General features: G+C 47.9%; 1 protein-coding gene across 51 annotated transcripts in view; it reads left to right on the top strand.

The window, feature by feature from the left end:
* Pde4dip (phosphodiesterase 4D interacting protein) overlaps nucleotides 1-17,744 on the top strand; it is a 196,345-nt gene that overhangs the window by 166,881 nt on the left and 11,720 nt on the right. For 9 of the 51 annotated variants that reach the window (XR_015668407.1, XR_015668432.1, NM_001389234.1 and 6 more), the window contains 12 exon segments: nucleotides 500-932; nucleotides 2,037-2,229; nucleotides 3,294-3,410; nucleotides 3,929-4,457; nucleotides 5,882-6,117; nucleotides 7,345-7,396; nucleotides 8,357-8,580; nucleotides 9,184-9,285; nucleotides 11,391-11,576; nucleotides 14,943-15,191; nucleotides 15,950-16,081; nucleotides 16,705-16,824. Coding sequence is in view for 42 of the 51 variants with exons in the window: in NM_001389234.1 (NP_001376163.1) it covers nucleotides 500-932; nucleotides 2,037-2,229; nucleotides 3,294-3,410; nucleotides 3,929-4,457; nucleotides 5,882-6,117; nucleotides 7,345-7,396; nucleotides 8,357-8,580; nucleotides 9,184-9,285; nucleotides 11,391-11,576; nucleotides 14,943-15,191; nucleotides 15,950-16,081; nucleotides 16,705-16,824 (2,573 nt within the window). In the remaining 9 variants the exon portion in view is untranslated. 51 annotated transcript variants of the gene reach the window in all.

Here is a 17,744-nt window from a genome sequence, read left to right as displayed (position 1 = left end):
AATATAGCAAATAATTAAATAACTACATTTTGTTTCAGTTCTGATTAGCATTATTATTTTTTTATTCCTGAGCCCCAATTTATCACTAAGTGATTTAAAACCAGTGATAACTAAGGCAATGATGAAATCCACAATAACAAATTTGTCATAGGCAGGTTCTATTTTCTTTAAAAACATAAACCTTAACATTGTAAGTTTGCTTGTGTATTCCAACAGTCACTAAATAGTAAAGCTAAGTAAAGAAAAATAGACTGGGACTCTCTTTTACAATCTTTCAGTAATGCTGCCATCGGATGCTATGGAAGCATGTGTGGTCAGGCTGTTTCCACACCCCTTCACTGGGTCTTCCTATGTATGAAGTGAGGGTCCGCTACAGGTCTCTGAGGTTCAGATATGTACCTGAGTGCCTCTGGGTGTTTCATGGACTAAGGTGTGGGTGGAAGGATCTTTGACGAGCTGCAGATCCCGACAAACCTGGCCCCTCATGTCTCTCTCGCAGGAACACCATGCTGAGCCTTTGCCTTGAGAATGCAGAGCTGAAAGAGCAGATGGGAGAAGCAATGTCTGATGGATGGGAGGTGGAGGAAGACAAGGAGAAGGGCGAGGTGATGGTGGAGACCGTGGTGGCCAAAGGGGGTCTGAGTGAGGACAGCCTTCAGGCTGAGTTCAGGAAAGTCCAGGGGAGACTCAAGAGTGCCTACAACATCATCAACCTCCTCAAAGAGCAGCTGGTCCTGAGAAGCTCGGAAGGGAACACTAAGGAGATGCCAGAGTTCCTCGTGCGCCTGGCCAGGGAGGTGGACAGAATGAACATGGGCTTGCCTTCCTCGGAGAAGCATCAACACCAAGAACAGGAGAATATGACCGCAAGGCCTGGCCCCAGGCCCCAGAGTCTCAAGCTTGGGACAGCTCTCTCAGTAGACGGCTACCAAGTAAGTGTGGGCAGGGCGAGAGATTCAAAGGAAGACTGAGAGTTTTAGCTTTTACCTTAAACTGTTCTGTGTGGGTCAGGGAGTATTGAAGGGAGGGGGCTTTGCTACCACTAGCAGGACCCTGTAATCAGAGGGACCTGTTCAGCATCAGAGAGGGTTCCACACTACCTCATGACTATGTCTGAGCATTTAATTCCAGGTTAGAGACTGCGATGGCAGTTAGAAACTGATGTCTACCCTCCAGGCACTCAGTGAGCCAGGCAATGCTTTCCTCCTCCTCCTCCTCCTCCTCCTCCTCCTCCTCCTCTTCCTCCTCCTCCTCCTCCTCTTCCTCCTCCTCCTCCTCTTCCTCCTCCTCCTCTTCCTCCTCCTCCTCCTCTTCCTCCTCCTCCTCCTCTTCCTCCTCCTCCTCTTCCTCCTCCTCCTCCTCCTCTTCCTCCTCCTCCTCCTCCTCCTCTTCTTCCTCTTCCTCCTCCTCCTTTTTTTTTTCCAAGACAGGGTTTCTCTGTGTAACCCTGGATGTCTTGCTCTGTAGACCAGGCCGGTCTCAAACTCAGAGATCTGCTCACCTCTGCCTCCCGAGTGCTAGAATTAGAGGTGTGTGACAGGCACCATCACCTAGCCAAGGCTTTTCATGTAACTGCCCTACGTTGGGATGCTCTGGTTCTTGACGGAGCCTAGACATTGGTGTGCAATGCTATCTTTTTACCACTGCTTCCTCTACGGTTCCAGAGTGTCTGTGTCATGGCCTCATGGGAGGGAAAGAAATTGCCTTACATTGAGTGAAGTGGAGCATTCTGAGGCTTCTGAGAAGGCCCTTGGGACAGCAACACAGAGAGGGTGAAATGGAAATTTCCAACTATTTCAGGAAATTGAGTACATGTTTATTGTAAGCTGCTGCCAACTTGATTGGCCCTGCACTGCAGAGAGAAAAATGAATATAACATTCAGTTCTCTAGAAAGCAGAGACCTGCCAAATGGCAGGAGATCTGCTGTGGTAAACACATGGATGCACCCAGTCCACATTCAGACAGAGGGGGTCACTGTTACCACGTGGAGGGTAACCTCAGACTGTCCTGATCCTTGTATTGGGTCTTTTTGCAGCTGGAGAACAAGTCCCAGGCCCAAGACTCTGGACATCAGCCAGAATTTAGCCTACCAGGGTCCACCAAACACCTGCGCTCCCAGCTGGCTCAGTGTAGACAACGGTACCAAGATCTCCAGGAGAAGCTGCTCATCTCAGAAGCCACTGTGTTTGCCCAGGCAAACCAGCTAGAGAAGTACAGAGCCATATTAAGTGAGTGTCACCAGCTCGCTGCGTCCTCTGCCCACAAAGTCACCTGTTTCTCACATTCTGTCTTTCTGCCCCAACCTGTGAACACCTCAGCCATGACATGCAGTCTTAGATATGTGGTGGTGAATATTTTACATCCATCTGTTGATGGATGGATGTAAAGAATAAAGGAAGAAAGCAAGGTTTTAGCGTTACAGTGAAGGGTCTAGAGAAGGCTCAGGGCTTAAGAGCACTTGTTCTTGCACAGGACCCCAGTTTGTTCCCAGCACCCCCAAGGTGTCTCACACCTCTTTGTAACTACAGTTCAGGGCATCCAACATTCTCTTCTGGTCTCTGAGGGTACCAGGCATGGATATGGTGCGCATAGGCACATGTAGGCAAAGCACTCATTACATGCAAAATAAAAATAAACAGATCTTTAAAGCCATGGTGAAAATATAGGAATGAAACAGACTAACATCTGGCCAACAAGTCAGAGGCAGACTTGGAGGGATGCCTCTCAGACCCCAGTGACAGCAGATAAAGCCTTCCATAGCTAACAGGCACTCTCCCCACCTGGGCGAGCCTGTGCCTGCCCACAGAGAGGCTCTCTTCCGAAAACCAAAGCTTACTTGAGAATAGATGTGGGCAAGTCAGGAACTGCATATGACTATGTCAGGAAGCCCCTGTGAAACCATTAGGCCCCTTATCCACAAGGTCTTTAGTTTCAATGGACCTAAAGTGATTAATAGTCCCAAGACATCTGGCCCTGCCCTGTCCATTAAGGTAGCACTATATCAAATTAACCAAAATTAGACTTTCCAAGTTCACGTGCCCGTGTCTCGTTGAATAACGAACACCCCCTCAGTACAGCAGTTCCCCCTGGACAGTGCTGAGTCCACTGAGGCACTCACCAGGATTTTGAAGAATCTGTTATGGTGCAAAGGAAGAAAGAAACCATCACACGGAGAGCCAAGTCAGCTACTGACAGCCTGGAGATCAGCAAGTCCAGATGTTAGTCTGTGGCTGAGGGAACATGTGGGATGTCCAAACACCCTGTAGCATCCACTGTCTCTTTCTGAACACAGGTGAATCCCTGGTGAAGCAGGACAGCAAGCAGATCCAGGTGGACCTTCAGGACCTGGGCTATGAGACTTGTGGCCGAAGTGAGAATGAAGCTGAACGTGAGGAGACCACCAGCCCTGGTGAGTACACAGTGTGTGGGGGCCTCCTTCTCTCCCCGGAGTCACGCATTGCATTTTGGATGTCTAAGGCCACTGCCACTCATGATGCGCAGTGGGGGCAGGGAAATTGGGGCTAAAGGAGACCCAGGACCCACAGAAGGACAGGAACTTTGCAGATCTCTTCAAAATGAGATCATCAGTTTGAGATTCTCTAGTTTCTGACACACCAATAGTTTTACATCATAGCTGTCAGTAAACTCCAGAGAAGCAGTTTGTTCTTTAGTCCTTGTGCTCATTTTACATACGTGAGGCTTTGTTAATGTCTCACTTAAGGACACAGGACACTGGAAGGTTTGAATTCTGTGTCTTTGGCAAGAAATGCTAAATGTGAATGTCTGTCTACAGCCAGAACTAAAGGAAGCCCTGCCCCGGGTTTTATCCCGGTACTTATTTCTGTGACCAGCCTGCCCCCACCCCCACGCCAGAGTGTCCACAGCAGCACGCCCAGCTTTTCTTCAAGTTGTTTCTGTCTCTTTCAGAGTGTGAGGAGCACGGTAACCTGAGGCCTGTGGTGCTGGTGGAGGGCTTGTGCTCTGAGCAGGGGTACCTGGACCCTGTCTTGGTCAGCTCACCTGTGAAGAAGCCCTTGGAGAACAAGCCAGGGAAGCGAGAGGAGTTCCAGGCACAAGGAACTTCAGACGACAGCTCTCTCCTGAGGAAGGACATCCGAGATCTGAAAGCCCAGCTACAGAATGCCTACAAGGTCATTCAGAACCTGAGGAGCCGGGTCCGGTCCCTGTCTGCCACAAGCGATTACTCATCGAGTCTGGAGAGACCCCGCAAGCTGAGAGCCGTGGCAACCCTTGAGGGGGCCTCACCCCACAGCGTCACTGATGAAGACGAGGGCTGGTTGTCAGATGGCACCGGGGCTTTTTACCCTCCAGGGCTCCAGGCCAAAAAGAATCTAGAGAATCTCATCCAGAGAGTATCCCAGCTGGAGGCCCAGCTCCCCAAAACTGGACTAGAGGGGAAGCTGGCTGAGGAGCTGAGGTCCGCCTCGTGGCCTGGGTAAGGGGGGACCTGTTCAGGCCTTCACCTTGAGTGATGTCTAAGTCTATAATCAGAACGGGGCAGCCCTGGCAGTGGTAAGGGAGAATGCATCCTGGTAATCAGAAGGGGACTTATTTAAATAGTGGTTGAGCTGAGGGATCATGGGGACAGCCAGAACCACATCGGATGGTGGTGGCAGATCTCTGGGCTGTCCTGTTACAGCTGTTAAAAACATGACAGTGGCATATGTGATATAGGGTAGTAGTGACACTAGTCCCAGCCGCCTGACTTGAAGTCTGCAGCTTAGGAGCTGTGCAAAGCACGAAAACGTTCCCAGTCTACTGGCTTACCTACGACATGAAGAGAAAAAGGAACCCGATTCCAGGACAGTTGTTGGGCTTAATTGAACTACCATGTGTGCTTAGGTAGTGTCTGCCATATTGTTAAGTTCTCAATGCTGGCTTCAGTTATCACGGTTTCTGATACTTTATGCTGAAAAACACTGATCAGACATAAAACTCAGCCTCTGTCCTAACTAGTGCTGAGTAATAAACCATTCCAAGACAGCGGCTTTACCATCTCATGATTCTCTGGGCTGACTCGATTCAATTGAGTCTCCCACGTGGCTGCTATCAGATAGAAGCTGAGGCCAGAGTGCTCTGAAAGGCCTTTTTGAGGTGCGCATGGATTCTTTATCCATGACGAGGCTTCTGGCTTCTCTCTTTGACCTCAAGGATTTCTCCTCTGATTGATTTCTCATGGTATGGTGGTCTTCATTGGTGTTGCTCCTGTGTGAAAGCGAGTATCTAGGACAGGATGTAGATCTTGCTAGGCAGGTAAAGAACTCTCTCTCAACTTGGCACGGTGAGGCCTCCATTGTGCTATCTAGGTTAACACGGACACAGAACCTTCCAGATCTAACTATGTAGAGAATAATCTTTCTTGCTGGTGGAAGACTGGCAAAGCCATGTTTCAGAAGAGTGTATAATGTAAGAGACTATAATTACTATCTTTGCAAAATGCCATCTGCCACAGTATCGAGCATAGAAGAAATTCATGCATCAGATGAGATTTGAACCAGAAGATAGACAAGGTCCTAGGTGGGCCTGGGATTTAAAAAAAATTCTAAATATTTATAGAGTAGCTACGGTGTCCACCTATATTGGAGCTGTATGAGAGGTAAGATGTGGGGGTTCTTTACTCCCACAGGATTTATGGTTTGGCTTTAGCTAACATTCTAGAGAAGCTGAGAACAATGGTGTCCTCTGAGAGCTGGGTCCATAGTTTCTCAGCATGGAATTCGCCTTTAAACACCATCCATGGACAGTAGGAGTCTGAGCCGGGAGCTTCTTACGTATGTTCTCACAGAGGACTCCAGGGGCCCCCATCACTTACCACTCACAGTTTTTCATTCCTCCCTGCTTTTCTCTTTCCTGCACTAGAAAATACGATTCTTTGATTCAGGATCAGGCCCGAGAACTGTCATATCTGCGTCAGAAAATACGAGAAGGGAGAGGGATTTGTTATCTTCTCACCCAACATTCAAAAGATACAGTCAAATCTTTTGAGGACCTCCTGAGGAGCAACGACATTGACTACTACCTGGGCCAGAGCTTCCGGGAGCAACTAGCTCAAGGCGGTCAGCTGACAGACAGGCTGACCAGCAAACTCAGCACAAGTGAGTCAGCCCCTGGCACAGTCCTGGCCTTAGGTGGCCACCGTTTGTCCACAACAGCATTTTATTCCGGAGTCCAGGTTCCCCTCATGTCTTGGGGGCCATTTCTGAATCATGGCTCCTGTCAACAGCACCGAGCATGGCAGCTAGAGCCAGGCATACTGGCTTTGAAATCCCAGGACTCGGGAGGCAGGGACAGAAAATTGTGAGTTTGGGTCAACCTACAGGAAAAGGGATATGCTGTCTCCCACACAAAAGAAGGTTGATATGGGAAAGTAACGTTACACGCTCTTGAATGTGGGAGCCGTCAGCCACAGAATGTGGAGGAAAATTCCAGAGAAGAGCTGGGAAAGTCTTGTGATCAGTGAGAAAACGTATATTTCCGTCTTTTGCACCGATTTAGACATATGAGGTCATGGTTGTGACCACCATGTCAGGGATAGTCTCCTGGTGAGATTAGCTGAACTACCTGCTCACACCCTAAAGAAGCATTACCTCGCGTATTCCCTCCCAAGTGGATCAGGAGACAATCTAAAAATATTAACAGTGGCAGTCATGGCAGTGCGAGGCCAAGATTAGAGAAAGGGACTGGCAGGAGGGGTAGGGGTAAGTGTGGGCAACAGAGGACTTTATGATCAAAGTATCTTCCGTACATCTATGAAAGCCTTATAGCGAAATCCATCGTTTTGTATAGTTAATTTATGTTGATAAAAAGGATATAACTCAGGGCTGGAGAAGTAGCTCAGTAAGTAAAGTGCTGGTCTGGCAAGCAAGAAGACCTGGGTTCAATCCCCAGAATCTACAGAAACAACCCGTACATGGTAGCACACACACTTGTTATCACAGCCTCAGAGAGCCAGAGACAAACGGGTCTCCTGGGCTCGCTGGCCAGACAGCCTAGCTTAGCGGGTGAGGCCAAGTTCAGTAAGGGACTGCCTCAGACAAGATGGGAAAGTGGTGAATGGCTCCTCTGAGCAATAATACCGAAGGTCGTCCCCGGCCTCAATAAGCATGCACCCTCCCACACATATATGCATATGTACATGCATACACACATGTACATATGTACATGTATTCACATGCACACACAGAGACATAACTTGAACACTCAAAGTAAGTTTCCTGAACCTGTGTGTGGCCTAAACACTCTTCTCTGTCCTAGTGGGATCCGTGTTTTCTAAGGTGTGACACAATTCATTTAACCTGTTACTTTTTAAATTTGATTTTCAGAGGATCATAAGAGTGAAAAAGAAGAAGCTGGGCTTGAGCCACTGGCCCTCAGGTAATTCCGCAGTCAGTGTGGTAAAGGGATCCAGTCAGGGTAGCCCCAAGCTCACAGATGAGGCAGGGAAGTGGACGAGACTGATGTAGCAGATCATTGAATACTTATCGGTTTGCTTCCAATTCTTTCCTTTTGATAAGATTTTTTCTTTGCTGAAGTGATGTTTCAGGCATGGTAAGATAGAAGCAGTCTGATCCATGACCGAACCATGTGTGTTTCAAGAGTCTACTTCCTTTCCCTGCTCCCCACCCCATGAGTTTCCTACAAGGTTGGCCTGCCCTGGGTTTTATTGACAGCTAGCTTAGTGGTCACTCAGTGTCCTTGGAGAAAGAAGAATCCCATGAGAGTTTACAGAGAAAGAGGCCCAGATGGTGTAGATCCCTGGAAGGCAGGAATTCCTCAGGGGAAGTGTTCAGTTCGTAATACTCATGAACTCACTGGCTCAGGGACGTTTGTGGCCTCTGGTCTGTGCTCTTTGTGTCATGATTGTGCCTCAGACCCTGTAAGTCCTTCTCAAAATGCCTATAGTAAGGGACATGGCATTTGTGGGTCTTCTTTTTTGTTTCTTATCTGTCACTGACACATAAAGGGCCTACACTTGAGCCACCCAGCTGACTCCGCTTAGCCTAGTTTCAGATGTTGTGACAATGTTTTGTTCCACATTTTTTCAAGGCTCCTTTTGATTTTTATATTTATTGGAGATGCTAATAGTCCTCAGACTGCCACTGTCTAGTGGCCACCCATTAAGCGTCCATGCCTTAAGGGACTGGCTGCGCCTGTGCTGGTGCTCAGCATGTGGCCAGTCCACTGCAGGGCTACTCCCACCTGTCCATTTATGACCCGCATACACTCTATGTCCAGAATGATGCCCTTGGCTTACGTGGGTTTTGAGGGCTTTAGTGAAGATTAGCTGGCCTGGGTTACCTTGGCTTCACCTGTGACCTACTCCTTCCCCACCAGGCTCAGCAGGGAACTACAGGAGAAAGAGAAAGTGATTGAAGTCCTGCAGGCCAAGCTGGATACCCGGTCTCTCTCACCCCCCAGCAGCCATGCTGCGTCTGACTCCCACCGCTCTGCCAGCAGCACATCCTTCCTGTCGGATGACATAGAAGCCTGCTCTGACATGGACGTAGCCAGCGAGTACACACACTATGAAGAGAAGAAGCCCTCACCCAGTAACTCAGGTAGCATCTGCTGTCAGAGTGGTATCTTGGGTCTAGACTGAGAGGAGACCTTGGGATCCAGGCCTTATAGTCAGTCCACTTTGGTGTGTAGCTTGGCTCTGGGACTAAGTCCCTCCCGAGCACAGGCTAACTAGGGTGAGGATCCTAGTCACTTGAGTCCTGCCATCAGGCACATGGCGCCATGTAATTCCAAGTGAGAAGATGGTAGCCAACCATTACTTCTCATCGTTTCTGTCTGATAGACCTCCTTCTTTAAGATGGAGTGCCTTATGTCCTTGCAGTGTCTGCACAGTGGCCCCTGAGTATCTGTGGGCTCCCACAGCCTCTGCCATAGGAGCTCCTTCAGGATTTCCAGGTTCTGATCTCCCTCTGTCCCCTAAAGGCAGTTCTCTTACTATCTGAAAGCAAAAAAATGAATACTGCAAAAGGCCTTGTCCTTGGGGCCTTCCATGATGGCCAACCTCTGGCCCTGGTACTCCTGGATACTACAAGGCCTGGGTTCTAGTTCTCTGTGGAACACCAAGCGTTTTCTCTCCTTCACGGGTTTTGTAGACTCCATCCATCATTCGAGTCATTCTACTGTGTTGTCTTCTAACCCATCAGCAGCCAGTGCATCTCAGGGGCTTAAGGGCGAGCCCAGAAGCAGCTCCATCAGCTTGCCAACTCCCCAGAACCCCCCTAAGGAGGCCAGCCAGGCCCAGCCAGGTATGCAAAAGCCAGTGGGGGAGTAGCTTCATCTCTCTCCCAGCTGCCTGCTTGGTTTCCTTCAGGAATAAGGGTGGAAATTGCTATCATGCCCTACCCAAATCAGGAGACCATTCTCATTTAACATCTGTGTCTGATTTTTAAAAATTAGAAAGTAAGGCATCTGCAATAAGCTTTAGTCTGTGAACTGGTTTTGACAAATAGCTGGCCTTTTAAATAAGCACCTCCATTTCTTTCTCTCACTCACCCTGGGGAGCAGAGGCAACATTTTTATAGGATTACTATAACCAAAAAACAGAAAGAGACATCTACTAATTCCATACATATCGCCTTCTTAACCAGTCCAGTGCTTTTCCATGAGTGATGAAGCAAGCTTCAGAGTGAAATGCTCTCATCTTATATCACCATTGGTGGCTTTGTGAATGGTGCATATGTATTTTGGTAACAATGAAAGGAGTACATTCACTTTCATGTCTCAGCATAGCTGTCAGAGGTTTCATTGATCATCACAGTTCTGCTTCAGAGATGGCAGAGAAAGGCCAGTGCCTGCTCCCTGCCTTCCTCCATGGCTGGCTACTTTCATGTAATGTATGATGACGTCTGAGGTCCAGAAAGGCATGGTCCCATTTCTTCAGCCTTCCCAAGGGCAAGTCAACCACAGTCTTGAGCAAGAAGGCTATATACCTGCACCTGGCCTCTGTGCGAGCAGCAGCTGGACCAAGAGATCCCCCAGCATAGACAACCTACCGAAAGGCTTTCAGCTCAAAGGGAGCCTACAGTCATTGGCTTTAACACCACACTGCCTTCCCGAAAGATCCCTGGGCTGCATCTCTGGGTAGTTTGGCTGTGTGCAGCGCCACTCTGATGCAGTTTCAGCACCATGGGACCAATGATGTATTGTAGATGTGGTCATGTCTTGTAAATCAGACCTCCTCCTCAAGATAATCTTGATTTCTGCCCTGCCCCGCCCAAAGGAAAGGGGAAACAGGTTAAAGCATCTGATTTTCACCGTGTTTCTAATGATTTGACTGCCCATGGACTGCATGGATCTCCAAGGGAAAAGTTGCTTGTTTTTTGTAAACTTCTGGGCTCTACTCCCAGGGTTTATCATTCTACTACTGTTCTGCACTGAGGCAGGTCTATGTGTGCTAAGATTGGTGGTGCACATGTCTAATCCAGCACTTATGAGTATCATGATGACTTGAGGCTAGTCTGTATGGCATAGTAAGATCTTGTCAAAAGAAGGGGGTGGGAAGAAAAGGAGAAAAAGGAGAGGTAGGACCTTTTAAGAAGAAGAGGGGGAGGGGCTGGGGATTTAGCTCAGTGGTAGAGCGCTTACCTAGGAAGCGCAAGGCCCTGGGTTCGATCCCCAGCTCCGAAAAAAAGAACCAAAAAAAAAAAAAAAAAAAAAAAAAGAAGAAGAGGGGGGCTGGAAAAAGGAAGGAGGAAAAGAAAGACAGTACCCTCCTGGAAAAAAATGATCAAAGTATATCCCACACATGTACAGACATGTCACAATGCAGCCCATCCAATGAAGATAAGCTAATAAAAATATTAAATAGTTCTCTCAGACAGCTTTGCAGGGCACTAACGCAGCCATACCCACATGGTTGCTTCTCGTCTTATGAGTGAACACATGCTTTGGATTTCTAAAGTTTGTTCCCACCAAATCCCCACACTATACCTAAAAATAATGCCTGGTCTGGTCTGCCTTTCCATGGAAGATCCTGATGCAGTTACAAACAAAACAAAACAGAAAGTTCTAGATCAATGGAATGGATAGTCTTTTCCCAGAGCGAAGGACTGGTACCGTAGGGGAGTCATTCTGACGTTTGGTAGGATGAGCCATGCTGCCTCTGTAGCTAATTGCCAACATGATGAACAGAGGCTATATATATGCAGGTGAGCCTGACAAAGGGATAAAGAGGAGAGACCTCCAGGCTGCTTCTTAGGAGTAACTTGCCGGGCCTTGCTGGCTTAGCCCACACCGCAGCAAATACTGGCCATGTGACAGTCCGGGTCTGATCAGGGAGTGGTCGACTTTCTGTTTCTCTCTTGCTTTCTCTCTAATGATGTCTCCTCTCTCCCTAACTCTTTATTTCCAGGCTTTCACTTTAACTCCATACCCAAGCCGGCTAGCCTTTCCCAGGCACCAATGCACTTCACTGTACCCAGCTTCATGCCTTTCGGCCCCTCTGGGCCTCCCCTTCTTGGTTGCTGTGAGACACCAGTGGTGTCCTTGGCTGAGGCTCAACAAGAGCTGCAGATGCTGCAGAAGCAGCTGGGAGAAAGTGAGCACTGTCGTTGCCTTGGTGTGCTTTTGAGTGGTGGCCCACTTGTGGTTGCTCTGCATGGCTTTGGCTTAATGGTGGTAAAGGGCAAAGCACGTGTTACAGGTGGCAGATGCAGGCAAGCTCGCTTGCTTCTTGTCTGAAATGCATCTTCTCTTGTCTCTGGGGTGTGCACATCAGCTGTGGGAGGTATTCAGAGACCTGGCACTCACAGACTGCTAACAGAGTTGGCCCAACACTGTATGTTAGTATACATCCCTGGCAGACTGGGAAATACTTATCGGTGGGTGGGATAAAGAAGTTATGCTTTGCCCTTGTGGGGGGACATAGCTAGTAAAGCTATGACCACATTCATCGACTGCTTTGGGGGGCTAGCATATCTCTTGCTGCAGACTGCTCTTAAGTGCCCAACATCATTGGCTTAACATACAAAGGGTGGTGTCTAGATTCAGAAGCAAACTCTGGTAGAGACTCTTTTCTTGTTGTTCAAAGTTCATTCTACCTTCCCCCAAAAGGAAATAGGACATGTAGATGGATAGGCTCATAAGCTCGGGCTGTGATGGTGGTTGGAATTATGTCCACCTGACTCCACAGGTGGTTAATCGTGATTGCACAGTTCACAGAAAAGCATCTGCTGGGTGTGCGCACTGATGCCTCATTGTAAGACTACGAATGTAATCCCTTTAGGTGTAAAAAACAGAATAACTATTAAAAACAACTAGTAAGAGTTTGAGAATTATGCTAAAGTCACATTCTGTGCCCACGACAGAGTGTGGGTGAGCAAGAGAAGAGTCCCCACACCTCGGGTGACCACAGATCACAGCCTAGAGTTTAAATCTGTAAAACTTCTGATGGCATTTGGATCAGCTTGAGTGTTTTTGTTTGTTTGTTTTTGTCAATCCCCAAAATGGATAGTTTGTCTAATTGAACACTCAGCTTGATTTACAGAATGCACTGGACCACAACAATGCTAATCCAGGAAACACTGCCATATGAAATCTAAGGGAATAAATCTGTCACCAGATTTCTGTAAAGCATCAGTGTAGGACTTACATAACACTACTATAGTCCTGCCTGAGCCTCACAAGAGTCCTATGCAGTGCATGGAGTTAGAGCGGGCAACTAAGATTCTAGGTAATCGCCAAGTGGGAGAGATGAGAGATGGGCTTAGAGCCTGTCTTCAGCTCCTGGTGTCTGATTTCCCCCAGACCTTTGCACTAGGATAGTTTAGATGCTCTGCTGCTTAGGCTATGAGCTGAGCCCAGTGAAAACACTCTGTTGATTCTTTCTCTTTAGAGACCAGCTGACGGTCTAGGACTTATGACCCAAGACTGTTGTGTTAGCAGTTCTGACACCAACAAATATGTCCCATGCTGAGATGGCATAAACATTCTTTGGCTTCTATTTCTTTCTCTCCAATCCCCCTTTTCTATACCTTTCTATGGCTGTCAACAGATCTCTATGAAAAGGAAAAAAATGGAAGGAGAACCCTATGCATAAAATGGTCCTTTGTGGGTTGGAGTTATAGTCTCAGGCCCTTGATGTTCGTTCAGATGGTCCCAGACTTCGTAAAGAATACCGTAGCCTTTCCTTTTCCCATCTGAAGGTGTGGTCCTCTCTGAGGGACCATCACACAGTGCTCACTGTCTATTGTGAATCACTTTTCCATGTAGACACTGGCACATGGTAGCTTCCCAGGTGTGTTGGGGGCAAAGAGCTCCCAGCATGATGTCTTTGCATGCTATGCGGCAGGAGCTCTGGATGTATAACCAGAGGAAACTGGATAACAAGGATATCGATCACTGGTACCAATCGATTTAAAACCTCTCATGACCCTTGCCTTGTTTAGGAATCAGGCAGCATTAGGTATGAAAGGAATCAGAAATCATATCATTGTTAAGTCCCTACTAAAAAGTATAAATGGTTAAATCCATAGTCTCCTCTGCTTTAATGCTAATGAGTGGCTAGGATAATGGGGAAAGGAAAGACCTACCACAATACTTCTTCAAACTTTACAGCCTGTTAAAATCTCCTGAGATGAATAAGTGTCCAGTGCTCAATATGTATCTTACACCTAGCTGTGGTAGCCCAGGTGTGTGTGTGTGTGTGTGTGTGTGTGTGTGTGTGTGTGTGTGTGTTTACCTCAGTTGATTCTAGCAGGTAGCCCACATAAGACCTTGTTCTAATTGAGGGTAAAAATGTGTCAGTAGCAGTTGTACTAACCCTCGCCCAGAGTCTGAAGTGCTTGGAGGAAATGATGGACTCATTCCTGTTGGCTTAGAGGGAGTCATCTGTCTACTTTGCCTGTGTTGCTAATCATTGGAAGAGATTGGGCTTCCACACTGTCTGAACTATGGCCCTGTGCATCCCTTTGCATGCCCCCAACACTCCTTCCCTATTCTTGGCTTTAAGAAGCAGAAGCAGTAATCTAAGCTCTGCATAGGAACCCTCCTTTCAGACACTTCCTAGACAGTTCAGAACCAGGCTAAATAGGACATCACCTGAATTCCTGCCTCTGCTTAAGGGGCTCAAGGAGAGACCTGTGTTTTCATAGGGTCTTTGAAAGCAACATCCTAGGAAAGAGGAGCTCCCACTGCTCTCCTTAGGATATGTTTGATGATTAAGGCAATGGTCTTTGTCCTTCCATGCTGTGGTGACCCCCAACCATAAAATGATTTTGTGGCTACTCCATAACTGTAATTTTGTTACTGTTATGAATCACAATGCAAATATCTGATATGCAAGATATCTGATATGCAGCCCCCATGAAAGAGTCACTCATCCCCAAAGGGGCTGCACCCCACAGGTTGAGAACCATTGCTTTAAGGTTTGATGACTGTGGAGGGGATCCAGGTCACAACTTTTCTTACACAGGGGTTTTTCCAGCCTGAACAAAGAGTTCTTCAATCTGGAAAAGTCATATCCACTGTCTCCCTGAAGGAGACATTGACTAGTTAGCCTGGAGTGATGGCAAATACAGACAAACAGATGCTACCATTAGTGGGTGTACCCAGTCAGATAGGCCGTCACATTCTTTATCCCTCACTATGGGATGACTCATACTTCCAGAACTTTTCTGGATTTGATCATAAGGAATAAAGTAGGAACGAGGAGTAGAGCCCCTGGGTTTTTCAAACCCTTCAGCATCCTCTGCCTTGGTGTCTCCTGCTCGGAAATGGAGAGGGTGAAAGTCAGGCTTGAGGCTTTGAGACTTCATCTAACTGATATTCTGTGGTGAACTGGGGTACTAACCTCCCCCCAACCCCTGCCCCGTGTCCACCACTAGTCTCCATTCTCAGCCATCTCAATGTCCTTTACTGCTCTTGGCCGCTAATACCATCTCTTACTATGTTTCTTTCTGCCCAGGTGTTAGCATTGCCCCTCCCACCTCCACATCCACGTTGCTTAGCAACCACACAGAAGCTAGCTCTCCCCGCTACAGCAACCCTGCTCAGCCCCACTCCCCAGCAAGAGGCACCATAGAGCTGGGCAGAATCCTGGAGCCTGGATACCTGGGCAGCGGCCAGTGGGACATGATGAGGCCTCAGAAAGGGAGCATCTCTGGGGAGCTGTCCTCAGGCTCCTCGATGTACCAGCTTAACTCCAAACCCACAGGTAATGTACAGAGCCCGGACTTTCTCTTCTCAGTCAGGAAATAAAAAGAAAGGATACAACTCCTCTACTCCTCAAATATGTTCTATATACAAAACTCAGTCACACCAAGTAGAGGGGTGTAAACTAAGACAAAAAGTACAATGCGGCTCAATCCCAAGAGCAAGAAACTGAGTTTCCAGGAGAAAGCCGGAAGTGAGGCGACTAGCAGGGCTACTTCTCCTGGGTCCTTCGGGGTCCTAGATCCATGCAGGGGATTCCTTCTTCCTGCCTGACTAAAAAGTGACATGGGGAAACATCGAGCATCAGCCCTTAGTTTGGTAGGTTGAAGGCATGTGGTGTTTACTTTGGCCTTCTCTCTAGGTGGGAAAGGACGGATTTTGCTAAAAATGGAGTCATTTATCAGGAAAAGGGATTGAAAAAAAGTCAGTGAGGCTTTCCCTGTCACCCCAAATCCACACCCGAGAGATGGGTCCACCTTTCCAGATGGCAGTTGGGCTCAGATCTGTCAGTTATTTTCTCAGTGATACAGAGCTCGATTTGGTCGTGGATGGAGGCCTATGGGCTTTCCTTAGCAAGGGACCACCCTGTGGTTACAAAGCTCCCTTCTTACTAAGTGAAGCTGACTGATGTGTAAAAGGACACTGGGCAAAAGGAAGGCCACATTAAGGGCAGTCTGAGTTGTCCACCGGCAGAGTTCACCTCACCCTCGTAACCAGCCTTGTGTCTCCTGCTTCTGCCTTGTCCTGGGATGGCTGCAGGGGCCGACCTGTTGGAAGAGCATTTAGGTGAGATCCGGAACCTGCGCCAGCGCCTGGAGGAGTCCATATGTGTCAATGACAGGCTACGGGAGCAGCTGCAGCATAGGCTCAGCTCCACGGCCCGAGAAAATGGTATGCAAGGCCCAGTCTCTGTCCTGACTGAAGGGAAGACCACTAGGCAGAGCCTCACACTTTTCTCATCATTCTGATACTCTTTGCCTAACTTGATTGTCACAGTCAAGCGAAGGTTGGAGGGTTGAGGAGCCATTACCTCTGATTTGCACTCCGAGCCCAGAGACTGACTTTCCTCAGGCAAAGATTTGGCCTCTTAGCCTCAATCTGTTAATATGCAGCTGGCTGGTTCACTGTGTCCTTGTGATTGGTAACCAGTAGAGGCAGGTCTATGAGGACCCAACCCCCCCACCCACCCACTTCACCCAGGGGCCATTAGTCCCTAACTCCCCCACCCAACAAGATGTTGTCATTTGGGTGTCACTCTCTGTACATGCAATTGCTCCTTCCACACAGTAGACCCAGCTAGTCAGGGAGGAAAAGCTTCTACACAAATAGGGTGGCTGCAAGTGCTGGGTGCACACAAAGGCCGCATGCTCTGCAAACACATACTACTCGGCACCCAGCCACTGTGTTCAAGTTAATCCTTGAGGGCCAGAGATTGCTGCTGGGTTTGGAACAGCAGATCTTTGAGGGGATGGAAAGAGCAACTGTTACATGAGACGTGTGTTTCCCCCGGACAGGTTCCACCTCTCACTTCTACAGTCAGGGCCTGGAGTCCATGCCTCAGCTCTACAATGAGAACAGAGCCCTCAGGGAAGAAAACCAAAGCCTGCAGACACGGCTCAGTCATGCTTCCAGGGGTAGGTTGTGCAAAACCAGACTTCTACTTCCTCCTAGGACTGTCTCTCCCCTCACCAGGGCAATCACCAATCAAACAAGCAAAGAGAAGGCTTAAGACTGTGGTTCTCAACCTGTGGGTCAAGATACTTTTTGGGGAATCAAATGACTCTTTCACAGGGGATGCCTAGACCATCAGAAAACACAGGTGTTTACATTCTGATTCACAACAGTAGCAATATTACAGTTATGAAGTATAACTTTTTGGTGGGGGTCACCACAACATGAGGAACTGTATTAAAGGGTCACAGCATTAGGAAGGTTGAAAACCGCTGGCATAAGAGATCGTAACCCTGGCCCCCAGGCTCCTAGGTTCGATGACTGAATAACCCTAGGAAGCCTATCCTTTGAAAGCCTGCCTACATCTAAGAGCAGTGTCTGTTCTGTCAGTTTGGAATCCACCCCCTGTCTGCTCACAGCTAATTGGAACCACAAAACCAGGGACCATGCGTGTCTGTGTTCTCATGCATCCCAGAACAAGTACAGCTCTGGGCAGCTGTCTGGGTCCTGTTCTCCCTTCCTCTGCCTTCCCCTACAGTTCCCTTCAGGCTGCTCTCTGGTGGTCCTCCTATGGTTCCATGCCCTCTAGAACTTTCCCAATCCTACTTAACACTCATCTATAAGTGGATATTATTGCCCATGTGGCCTGGGAGGCAAATTACATAGTATTAATGACTTGATTAAATCAATATATAACTAATAACAAATGATTTTTATTTATAAATATCTATTGAACAGCTGTTAAAAGACTGAGAGAGATAAATGAAAGGATTAAGTCCAGAATGAAAGAATGCTTGTAGAGGCAAAAGATGAGAAGAATTGTTTCTAAGGTAGCTACTTAATACGTTTGTGCTAAGTCAGTTCAGAAAGACATGAGAGGCAG

This window comes from Rattus norvegicus, chromosome 2, assembly GCF_021556685.1.
Source record: "Rattus norvegicus strain SHRSP/BbbUtx chromosome 2, alternate assembly SHRSP_T2T, whole genome shotgun sequence".
In the NCBI taxonomy this organism is placed as follows: Eukaryota; Metazoa; Chordata; class Mammalia; order Rodentia; family Muridae; genus Rattus; species Rattus norvegicus.
Note: the sequence above shows the minus strand (reverse complement) of the source record. Positions and strands in the feature narration are given on the sequence as shown.